The sequence below is a fragment of the Miscanthus floridulus genome, chromosome 1 (genome assembly GCF_019320115.1).
Source record: "Miscanthus floridulus cultivar M001 chromosome 1, ASM1932011v1, whole genome shotgun sequence".
NCBI classification, from domain to species: Eukaryota; Viridiplantae; Streptophyta; class Magnoliopsida; order Poales; family Poaceae; genus Miscanthus; species Miscanthus floridulus.
The window spans coordinates 109,175,448-109,188,020 of NC_089580.1; the positions used below are offsets into that span (position 1 = coordinate 109,175,448).

The window sequence follows — 12,573 nt, forward strand, 5'->3', positions numbered from 1 at the left end:
AACCGGGACTAAAGGTCTCTCTAGTCCCGGACGCAAAAAATACCGGGACTAAAGTCAAATTTCAAGCTGGATCAAAGGTCGTTTCTCTACTAGTGAAGGTTGATTGGGCCATAGAGAACTAATGGGGGTATAACCACGCGCCCGCCTATGGCCCTAGTGTGTCCCTAGGCATGTATCGGCCCCTGCCATCAAGCTTTCAGGCAAGGGCCTATTCGGCTCGTATTAAAGTCGGTTGATAAGTTAGCTGAAGCTGTTTTGTTGTGAGAGAAAATACTATAGATTCTAGCCGATAAGCCGGCTGAAGGTGAATGTTGCATCAAGCGATAGTCCGCAGTACAAGCATTAGACAATAATACGCAAGCCATTTTCTGTTGATATTCAAGCAGCTCAGAACCTTCCACAGGAACCAATTTCTCAGAAGAAATGACTGGAACGTTCGCCTAGAGTGTTTGGACTGTCGTCTGAACTGTCTGCCATTCAAATGTATTGAATATGGTATTTGTCTTATGGTTGCATGATACACAGTACAAAAGTAGAAACCTCTTTCATGCCATCTTGAGAATCTGGCACCTACGTATATCGTCGGTCATTCAGGCAAGTCTTAGCGGGAAATTTCATGTTTTATTAGTTTTCAAGACGTGATAGCCTTGCAAACTGAGAATAAATGAAATAGATTCTCTCAATACATAGCTTCATAGCTGCAGCATTTAATTCATGCATTATGTTATGATCACATATGTCATTTGAACTATCTAACCATTTGATACTGTAATAAATATTACCATATTAGACTATGGTAATATTGGTAAATAAATATGTTTTATCATACATGACCATATCTTATATTTAAAATTTCACATCAACAAATAAACATTGTAAATGAAAATTGCGCTTATATTTTTGTCCTAGCTGGAGCACGACATCGGAAGAGATGAAACAATCAGTCTCAGTGTAGGTTTTATTTTCTTTCCAAGGCTTTAGAAACAACGCCGACAAGTTTCATATTCATGAAACCATGTTTCTTCCCCTCTTTATTAAAACTTTGCTAAGTCACCATTTTGTTGAGTTATTATCCTATTTAATACCCATATAAACTGTACGAGACTGGACTAAGGAATCGTCGGACGTATTTACTCACAGCCGTGATAACCGAGAGGATAACGATGCCTAGCCTAGGCCCTGTTTGGATTTTTGTCTCTAGTATCTAAAATCTCGATTCTGAGCAGAAACTTGTTGGGTGTTTGGATACTCCTAGTTTTTAAGAATCTGACTTTATTTATTGCTCATCGGGTCACAAGAAACTGACAAAAGCTAAGCATCAATAGTTTTTTGGTTTTTAAGCTAGCAGGAAAAACTAGGCATGTTTGGATTCTACCCGGTTTTCAAAAGCCAGATTCTAAAAAACTGGAGACCCAAACAGGGCCCTAGTTACTCAGAGTGCAAGGTTTATTTTTAAGTAACAAAAAAAAGAGTGCAAGGGTTGGCGGCCGCTTGGTCTCGGTGCCAACGGAGGCTAGACATGCTGGCCTGCTCACATCATGTGGGAACGACGCTGACATGCCATCCGGTGCCTGCTGCCGCTGGCGTGGCTAAGATCCGGTGCCTGCTGGAGTTGCAGCGGCGAGTGGTAACTGCTGCTCAACTCCCATGAATTAAGAGGGTCACACTGATGGCATTTGCAAATGCAGTGCTTAAGCAAAACACGCACCCTGAAAACAGTTCACAAAATTCGCATTGCAATGGTTCCCAGGAACCTGAAAATCGCCATCTACCAAATCAACATTCAGAGGGAACCCTAAACCAGGTCTAAGCAATGCAACAGATACTATAAATACCAGTTGCCATCCAAGGTCTTAGATGCACAAAATTTATTACTTACAACAAGAATACTCCTACTAATCAAGAGGGAAAGTCCCAGTCCACCAAACGAGCACACGGAGATGTCCCAGCTGAGGAGCCCTGCTGGCCGCCTGGCCGCGACGTTTCTCCTCATCCTCCTTGCCGCCGCCGCAGCATTCTCAGCTCAACTATCTCCTCATGACCCACAAGCCCCAGGCTCAGGCTGCCAGAATGACATCGACGCACTGTGGAGCAGCTGCAAGAAGTTCGTCCAGAAGGAGGGGCCCAAGCAGCCTCCGTCCGAGGAGTGCTGCAAAACCGTCAAGGCCACAGATGCCGATGCGTCCTGCATCTGCGACTATCTGGGCTCCCCGGATGCCAGGAACAAACTAAGCCTGGAGAAGGTGTTCTACGTTACCAAACAGTGCGGCGTCACCATCCCTAAGGGCTGCGGTGAGTAGCTTGGTCAATGGTCTCATGTGGGAACAGATGCTGACAATGACATGCTGGCCAGCTAACAGTAACAACCAGAGCGGGTCCCGCATGTCAACGTCAGTCACCTTCGTTTCCCACGTGGCATGATCTTGGGCAGATGATATTCTATCACCAATCAGACAAGTAAACAGGGGTATTTACAAGGATAGCGCAACTTGCCACTAGGGTGACATAGCAAAACAATCTACTCACCAACTGGTGTCAAGAGCAAGAATTGCTCAACTCAACTGCATAAAAAATAAATTGTTAGATTTTCAAACCTCTGGTAGTTATGGGATATATTATACATTGATTAAGCATTACAAATCTCGTCTGTTATCACTGCTTCTACTGGCCTAATTTTGTGTCCTTTTGCACAATAGGATCAAAGCAGGTGGCCTGAAGAACGAACTGGCCGAATCTGAATGGAGCAAGTTGGCTAACATACGCAATGCAGCTACAAATATTTAAAGCAATAAATAAAGTTGGTCAACTATTGGTTAGATGATGTTGGAGTACAAGAACTGTACTATTATTCACATATATAAACTCTAGTTCATCACATAATATAAATCTGTACGGAAGCCGAAAAACATAGATGACTCATGGGACTGTTGGAGAGGCTTATTTTCTTCCTACCATCCAGTTTCTGATTCAACATAAACAAAAGCAAAAAGGAACAAGTACAAATATCCATATTAAAAACCAGCATACTTACAAATGCTGGGAACATTTTTGGGGAACAAACAGAATTTTTGAAAATTGGATAAATCCAATTCTGATGAACAAGTAGAAGATCTCTGAAATACTTGTGGAACTTTTATTTATCAATATTTGTCCAATCTTGACTAGTAAAATATACTGCTAATATTTAAAACAATCACACTTGGAGATCCAGCAAACGAAATACATTCACAGATGAAGGGCAACCAGTAACCGTGTCTATATTTGGCAAACAGGGACTGCCAGCCTGGTTTTGATTACAAACAATTTTCTTGGAATTATGCAGCTACAAGCCTATAATTTCTCATTGACTTTGCTCAACACACTCACAAACATAACAAAAGTGAAATTTCTGAACAAAGTTGAATTCATGTCATAATACTATAAATTTGGAGAAATAAGAGATAGAATTAATTTACAAAACTACAACTATCCTGACCATTGTAACAAGGAACCACAACTATGGTGCCGATCATGAAACCACAGCTACTAGTGCCCTTGGTAACAAGAAACTACAACTGCTAGAAAACCTAACAGAACAGGGGCATGGACCCTCCTGTCAGCCTAATACTGCAGTAGCAACCCCATTAGAGTTGGCACACTGTTTCATTACGATTTTTATAAAAGCTGTAGTTCCTTCGCACTGAGCGCACAAGCAGCTGTGATCTTGTGAAACAGACACCAGGAACTATAGTTACTTGATGCTATAGTCAGAACAGTTATAGTTTTGTATTAACTCTAAGAAGATATAAACGACAGAAAAATTCATGGCCAATATGTTCTGTTTCAAAGTCTCATGAATAATATAATTCAATAACCCCAACCAATTTCATAGACAAATAGATGACTTCATATGTACAGTTTGGTCTTCTTCCATAATAATTTCTCAACCTAGTTAAAGACTGAAATTTTGACAGCAACATGTGGGCTCTAGTATGCGTAATTGTATTGAACAGATGCTGCAAATGTGGAGACCATATTATGCCTACCAGGATACCACTTAATTGCTGATTTTCCTTACTGAATTAGAATGTTGCTGTAAATATAACTGCTATAAGCAAAATCTGTTTCTATAATAACTTCAGACAGGGTTACAAGGGAACAAGCACAACCATGATGGGAACATTTTTGGGGAACAAACATAATTTTTGAAAACTGGACAAATCCAATTCTGATGAACAAGTAGAAGATCTCTGAAATACTTCCGGAACTTTTATTTATCAATAGTTGTCCAATCTTGACTAGTAAAACATACTGCTAATATTTAAAACAATCACACTTAAGATTCAGCAAACTAAATACATTCACAGATGCAGGGCAATCAGCAGCATGTCTATATTTGGCAAACAGGGACTGGCAGCCTGGTTTTGATTACAAACAATTTTCTAGGAATTATGCAGCTATATCCTACAATTTCTGGTTGACTTTGCTCAAAACACTGACAAACATAACAAAAAATGAAATTTCTGAAGAAAGTAGAATTCATTTCACAATACTGTATACTCGGTGGAATAAGATATAGAATTAATTTACAAAACTACAACTATCTTGACCATTGTAACAAGGAACCACAACTATGGTGCCCGATGAAACCACAGCTACTTGTGCCCTTGGTAACACGAAACTATAACTGCTAGAAAACCGTAACAGAACAGGAGCATGGACCCTCCTGTGTACCTAATACTGCAATAGCAACCCCATTAGGGTCGACACACTGTTTCATTACATTTTTTATTAAAAGCTGTAGTTCCTTCGCAAGGAGAAAAGGACATTTATAAGATGACTAGGGTTCGTGAGAGAAAGACAAGGGACTTCAACCAAGTTAAGTGCATTAAGGATGAAATGGAGCATCAATAATGAAGGAGGATAAGATCCGACATCGATGGCAAGTGTATTTTGACAAATTATTCAATAATGAGAATAGGGGCACAACCTTTCAGTTGGATGACTCATTTGATGACACCAATAGACGCTTTGTGCGGAGAATCCAAGAATCTGAGGTCAGAGAGGAGTTAAAAAGGATAAAAGGAGGTAAGGCGATGGGACCGGATGGTATCCCAATCGAGGCGTGGAGATGCCTCGGGGACATAGCTATAGTATGGCTAACCAAGCTGCTCAACCATATTTTTCGATTGAACAGGATGCCTGACGAGTGGAGGAGAAGTATATTGGTACCGATCTACAAGAATAAAAGGGATATTCAAAGTTGCACTAATTACTGGGGAATTAAGTTGATGATCCATACTATGAAGCTATGGGAGAGAGTTATCGAGCATCGCTTGAGAGCAATAACACGGGTCTCTATGAACCAATTTGGTTTCATGCCCGGAAGGTCAACCATGCAAGCCATTTTTTTAATAAGACAAGTTATGAAGCGGTATAGGGAGAAGAAGAAGAACCTACACATGGTTTTTATTGACTTGAAGAAGGCTTATGATAAAATACTAAGGAATGTTATGTGGTGAGCTTTAGACAAATATAAAGTCCCAACGAAGTACGACGGGCTCATTAAGGACATGTACAACAATGTTGTGACTAGTGTTCGAACAAGTGATGGAGACATGAATGACTTCCCGATTAGGATAGGACTACATCAAGGGTCAGCTTTAAGCCCTTATCTGTTTGCCTTAGTAATGGATGAGGTCACAAGAGACATACAAGGGGACATCCCTTGGTGTATGCTTTTCACAGACGATGTAGTGCTAGTTGATAAAAACCGGACAGGAGTGAATCAGAAACTGAAGTTATGGCGGGAGACTTTGAAGTCCAAAGGTTTTAGACTCAGTATAACTAAAACTGAGTATATGAGATGTGACTTCGGCACTATTACTCGGGAGGAGGAAGATATTAGTTTGGAAGGTCAAGTAATGCCTAGGAAGGATACCTTTCGATATTTAGGATCAATACTACAGAGAGACGAAGATATTGATAAAGATGTTAGCTATAAAATCAAAGTAGGGTAGATGAAGTGGTGCCAAGCATCTGGTGTCCTATGTGACAAAAGGATACCATAGAAGCTAAAAGATAAGTTTTATAGGACGACGATTAGACCTACTATGTTGTATGGTGTAGAATGTTGGCCTACGAAAAGACGACATGTTCAACAGATAAGTGTCACGGAAATACGTATGTTGCGTTGGATTTACGGTCATATAAGAAGGGATCGAGTTCGGAACGATGATATACGTGATAGATTAGGGGTAGCACCAATTAAAGAAAAGCTTGTCCAACACCCGTTGAGATGGTTTGGACATGTCCAACGGAGACCTCCAGAGGCACCAGTGCGTAGTGGAATCCTAAGCCAGGATAATAACGTGAAGAGAGGCAGAGGAAGACCGAAGTTGACTTGGGTAGAGGTAATAAAAGGAGACTTGAAAGGATAGAATATACCCAAAAAATTAGCCTTAGATAGGTGCTTGGAAAACAGTTGTTCACGTGCCTGAACCTTGATTGCTTCTGCTGGGTTTCAACTCTAACCTATCCCTAACTTTTGAGACTTAAAAGACTTTGTTGTTGTTGTTGTAATTACACATTGCAGCAAAGAACTACTAACCCATGCCAATGATCCCGTCTCCAACATCACCTGGAGGCCCTGGACTGGAACAGCTCGAGCCTCCCTTTGGCATCTGGAAGCAACACCTCAACACGCACGTCCTGCACCATGTGAACCTGCTTTGATGCCCAAAGAAGCACGGCTAGCACACCAGCTTGTGCAAGTTCCTCGCTCTCAGGCACATACAATGCAATGTAACAGAGTAGTATGAGCGCCTCAATCTGCACCTCGTCGCCAAGGTACACAAGCTGGACAAGGTGGCGCGCACCACCTTCATCAACAATGGCCTTGCAGTGGTTCACATGTAGGTGGTTCTCAGTGCACGCAAACTTGGTGAGCGCAACAACAGCCTCCTTTATGACTGGAGGCTCACGCTCATCAAGAAGCTGCACAAGAGGGGCCACTATCCTGGTCTCACTAGCTGTGAAGGTACGGGCAAGGCAGCCAAGGGCAGTGATGCATGGGAGAAGCAATGCATCGTATTCACCCCTGCGGACAACACGCAGCAGCTGATCAACAACAGCCTTGGCTGCTGGGAAGCTGGGTTTGAATGCTGATTGCCGCAGCACGAGGCTGTGTTCAGCGACACGGGCAATCTCCATGATGGCCATTGCTGAGAAGTACTGCACATCAGTGTCCATATCGCCATCACCCTTCTCAAGGAGCACAGCAAAGCACAGTAGCGCACGTGACTCTGTAATGCTCTTGCACACACCCAAATGGTTATGAGTAAGCTTCCACAAAGCTTTTGCCGCCATAGCCTTCAAATGTGCCTTGGTTTCAGGATCCTCCGCCTCACGAGCACCACGGCCACTGGTGCCCAGCTGAGGCCTGAACGACGGAACCAATGAGCCATTTGTGTTTGTCTTGGCTGCCATAGCCGAGTGTACCACCAACTGCATTTGGGGGTTCCTTTTTGTGTCTTGATCGCCTCCTGGTGTTCCATTGGACATCCTTGGCGGCTCATCGGCGCCACTGCTGGATATGTCCTGGTCACCGCTGTGGCGCATGCTCAGCGTATTGGCAAGCACCACCGAGTGGAGTGACTTCATGGGCTGCTGTATTGTGGCAGCAGCGGCTGCGCTGTTCTTGGAGCTGCTGGAGCCGACGGAGTACCGGCTGTGCTCCTGGATAGTCCCGGAAGCGAGGTGTCCAACAAGGTACCGGATGGCATTGTTCTGCGCGAAAAGGATCCTGGCAGGTGGAGCTCCAGTCAGCCAGGGACGCGATGGCCTCCGCCACAGCAGCCTGCACGCGCATGGGCGGTTCCTTGAGCGCGGTGGCGAAGGAGGAGCAAACCCTGGCCTGCACGAGCTTGTCGACGCTCTCGGCGTCACAGCCCAGGAGGCCCAGGGCGCGTGCGGCGGCCTCTTGGCCCTCGTCGGTGCCGTCCTTGAGCAGCTTGAGCAGCGGCGGCACGCCGTCCTCCTCGATGATGAGGTTGGCGAAGTGCTGGCTGTGGCGGGCGAGCGAGGCAAGGATGGCCGCCGAGTCAGCGCGGGCGTCGGGGGAGCCCCTGTGCAGGCGCGCGACATGGTCCCAGATGAAGAAGAGGATGGGCTGGTTCTGCGCGATGTTGGGGAGGCCCAGGAGCGAGTCGTCGTCCCCGTCGCCGGTGGCACCAGGCGAGGAGATGCGGAGCAGCCACGCGACGTCCTCGAGCGCCGTGTCGAGCGCCGCCAGGGCCCGGGGGAACCCGGCGGCGGGGATGAGCGTGAAGAGGCTGCGCAGGCGCGGGTGGCCCCGAGCGCAGCGGGCGGCGAGGGCGGAGGCTCTGGACAGCGCCTGGGTGGCCCCGGCCAAGATGCGGGCGGCGGGGCGGTCGTAGAGCTCCGGCGCCCGCGCCGCCTGCCGCAGCAGCGCCGCCAGCTTGTCGGCGCCGGCCTTGAGCTCGGCGCACTCGAAGCGGAAGCTCCGCGCGGCAGCGCACTGCTTGGAGACCTCGTCGGCCAGCTGGATCGGCGGAGCCAGCATCTCCTTCACCCCCTCCCCCATCTCCGCTCCCCCTCCCCAATCAGAAGCGAAGAAACTGGCGCCTCGGCTTGAGTGGTCGGGGGCTGCGGGTGGAATTGAATGGAAACGCGCGCGGATGGTGCGAATTTGGGGGATTCCTCGTGGGGTTTTGGGGATGGTTGGTAGTGGTGGTGGGTTTGGTTTGGTTGGGGAAGAGGAGCGGCCGCAGCGTCAGCGAACGGCTGCGGTTGGAGCTGGAGTAGTGGTGGCTGGTGTGCTGGACCGGGCAGCGGCTGGGTCGACTGTGCGGTCAGCGCGTGGGGCCGGGACAGGGGTAGGTGGGGCCGGCGGACCGTGTCGTGCGCTGCCTGGCCGTGGACTAGGCCTCCTGTTCATCGCGGTTTCTGTGGAGATTCCAAGAAGGGAGAAGTGGAGCGACAAGCCAAAAGGTGAGACTTCTAGGGCCCGGTGTTTTTTTTTTGGGAATGATCAGGGGCGGGCGTTGTGGTCTACTATGGGCAGCACATCACGGTCGTTCGTTGCAAAAGCATAGTTTATTAGGAGGAATGAGTCCTTGTTAGCCACGGATGAATGAATGAATTGAATTTGCACTTAGGATATGTTAATAGCTAATAGCCACTAATTTTTAGCAGTTGGCTATTTTGATCCACATGCTAATCGGTGGTTGATAGCGAATTTAAGGTGTATATAAAATATTAGTATCTATTAGCAACTCTAAGCCTGCTAATGGAACTAATAGTTAGCAATCCTCCAGCTAATAATAAGCAGGTCTACTTTAGATCCACTAGCACTATAGCTATTAATTTTTAGATATAATATATCCAAACATGCTCTTAATTAGCCCCTGCACGTCTCGATTTCGTAGTGGTAAACATTCCCATTTGTATTTGCATTCGATAGTCATAAGGGTGAAAACACGAATGGAATAGGAAAATCATTTATTCTAAACATATTGTTTCTAAAAGTTGTCATCCCTGGCCTCCAATCCATGGAGAAGCATAGTAATTATGGTTAAGTTAGAATGAATGACGAACAAAATATGATCTATTTCACCTTTAAATAATTGACATGTGATTTAGAGGTGTGCATCGTAGCACCTGAAGTAGCTCATAACGATAAGTTGATCAAGCTTTTTTATTTTAAAAAAAAATCTTAAAGAAAGACGGCCCTCATGTCCTTAGATGGACATCTGACCAAAAGACCAACCGGACTTGACCCCTTCGGCCTGTCTATAAGCCAGGTTCGAAGAAAGCTCCTCAACCCCATCCTAGGAGCAACCCATGATACCATGACAAGCTTGAAAGCTCCTGACAAAAGTGTAACATAGGAGCATATTAAGTCCCTGAATAGAGGACGTGACAGTCCAACTAACACCGATTGACTCTCCGAATCATCTTTGGGCTTGGGAGCTACCAAGACTAGTTTGACGTGAGCCAAGCCAACGAAAATAAACTAGTCTTAATAAATCTATTATGACACAAACACAACTATGACACGTACATGAATATTAAAATAGCACGGCAACATTGCTAGTTACGTAACCTGACCAGATTAGCACTCAAACTTGCATGCAACCGAGATGAATTAATCTTCCGTAGCTTTTCTCCCCCTCAACAAAATATCCGATCACCGTGCTAACTATATGCTTCACGCCAATTAATTTACTGACAATCTGAATATAGCTCAATATGCATGGAACCAATTTGAGCTGTCCCATATACTTACATTCTTGCTTCTTTTGCTTGTGCAAATTATTTCCTCGAGAAATAAGCTTTGGTCTCCAAAGTTGCAATATTAGCTAGCATATCTTCCTTCAACTTGCAATCTTTTTTGCCTAAAAAAAATAAGCCAAGCTAAATAATTTTGGGAGCCGTGGGCTCATCATTTTCTTTCCCTTAAAACAAAGCCGTCCTCGAGTTTGATATAAATTCATGTCCTTCATTCGAAAGCATCAACCAAATTGTTCTCATCAGCCTTTTCAGCGGTACGGGAACCAAACTGGTTACCATGATTCAGCCTGTTCGGTTGGCTGGTTCGTGAAGAAGTACTGCTGTCTGGTTTGTGTGAGAGAAAAATACTATTTTGGCTGAAAATTTACAATCGTTTACGACAAGCCACAGCCAAACGAACAAGCTGACTAACGGCAAAAATATTTGGATTTTTATAGTCTCCCGAAGCCATATTTATAGAGCCGACGTCCACAACATCGAGGCCTCCATGAAGCAAGCCAGCGGTTGCCACTGGGATGCTACTAGATGACTGATTTAGTTTAACACCAATTCACATATCTTGTTTGCTTGATGTACACACTCTCTTGCAAACATATCATGCTTTAGAGAAACAGAGAAATAACCAGATTGGATAGTAGATTGTTCCACTGTTCCAGCCCGTCGCATATAATTTCAGAACCAATAGAAGGCATGTGTTTGACCATCTTCAAAAAGGGAACTGCTCCGGTACTCCTCCTAAAAGTGGCACGGATCTCAAAGTAGCTCATTGAACTAATTAAACATTTTGCTATTGATTTTTTTGTCTGGGTCGCGCTTGGGCCCAACCCACTCCTGAGTCCAGCCCGGATGAAAGCCAAATCGTCTCTCACGTCCCTTTGTTCCGTGCCGATCCGTTACTTCACCGGCGGCGGCCCTTCACGAGCAGAGGCAACCGGTGGCCGAGAGCCAACGGCGGCACCTCCTTCCCTTCCTCCCCGATCTCGTTTCATCGTGTGCTGGCAACCAGCAAGGAGGTCCGGCGGTGGTGTTGCCTTGTCGGAGGCGTTCATGGCGAAACCATCGCAGTGGCGGTCCTCGGACAGCAGCCGTACGTCGATGGACTTCCATCAGGATGAGCCGCTGGACCTCCCATCCAATAATCAAATGGCACCCCTGTCAAGGAGGGGGATGAAGGCGCTGTTGTGTGCTCCTTGACTAGCTGCCATCACATGAGAAAAATCACCGGCACAGGTTTATTGCTTTACGCCGCACGAGGAAAAGAAAAGAGTGAAATCTGAATGAACGAGATAGGAGGAGAAAGGGAATGGACGTGCTGCATAGTGCTGCGGTCCGCAATCTGCTACGTACCTGCTAGCGCAGGAAGACAATCACCGGGAATGGTCCGCTCCTTGATGCCGAACGAGCGGGCGCCCACTCACCGAACAAAGGGGATGGGCTTGGTCGAGCCCGGCCCATGCGGGATCCAAAGGGAAAATAATTAAGAAAAATAATTATTTAGATAGTTTGCTTTGAGATCTGTGCCATTTTTTTTTGTTGAAAAGATGAGTGTTGGAGCAGTTCTCCTTCAAAAATACTAGCTGCTATTTTGATTCTTAGCAGTAGCAATATGAGAACCTACAGGCGCATCACACATTATGCCACTCTTTTTGCACAGTGCAAGGGACACGCCGTCAGACAACCGAGCGACGCCAGTAGGAGCGTTCATCCTCTCCGACCGACATACAGGCCCCTACACCTCTTGTAACCCTTGCCTCCTAGCTATATAAGGCGAGGTAGGGACCTCTATCTTTGCTATGCTCCACACACCCACACAAATGCTCTAGGCATTCTCTGACACCTCTCACCAATTAACCTTGTGTACCTTAATTTCTCTTCTATCTCACCTATTTGTAACCCATACCATAAACACAATCAAACCTGCACCAGTTGAGTCTCTGAGTGCTAATAAGCCATCTAAACAAGCTGAGTGATACAAATTTATGGTCATACAAAACACCGACAATGCTCCTTTCTTGTGTGTGGATCGACGGTGAGGTTCCACACAACAACCATGCTCGCTCGTCCATGCATGTGTCGTCTAGGAATACGAGCTGCCTCACTGTCCATCCAAGCCATCTGTTTGCTGATTCATGTCATCTCATCGTCAATCTACACTTTGCTTATCACTGATTCGTGGCACTTCATCGTTGATCCTCTCCCATCAAACCTTGTGCCTCCTCACCATGGCAATAGAGGCATGAACATTTGTAGCAGATGATTTAGGGGATGTGAATGGCGGCG

At 45.7% G+C, this 12,573-nt stretch overlaps 1 protein-coding gene and 1 pseudogene across 1 annotated transcript; one reads left to right on the forward strand and one right to left on the reverse strand.

The window, feature by feature from the left end:
* The first annotated feature begins 1,793 nt into the window (after positions 1-1,793).
* On the forward strand, positions 1,794-2,886 carry LOC136538812 (uncharacterized). The gene is made up of 2 exons (XM_066530770.1): positions 1,794-2,292; positions 2,697-2,886. The coding sequence occupies exons 1-2, from the start codon at positions 1,941-1,943 to the stop codon at positions 2,714-2,716; spliced, it is 372 nt and encodes a 123-aa protein (XP_066386867.1). The 5' UTR covers positions 1,794-1,940; the 3' UTR covers positions 2,717-2,886.
* A 130-nt stretch (positions 2,887-3,016) lies between these two features.
* On the reverse strand, positions 3,017-8,795 carry LOC136538803 (uncharacterized; annotated as a pseudogene).
* Between the last annotated feature and the right edge of the window lie 3,778 nt (positions 8,796-12,573).

Bases quoted from the DNA above. Each gene is read 5' to 3' on its own strand.
- LOC136538812 (XM_066530770.1), top strand. From the start codon at position 1,941: ATGTCCCAGCTGAGGAGCCCTGCTGGCCGCCTGGCCGCGACGTTTCTC. The intron at 2,293-2,696 runs GTGAGTAGCTTG...TTTGCACAATAG, and splicing joins CACCATCCCTAAGGGCTGCG to GATCAAAGCAGGTGGCCTGA.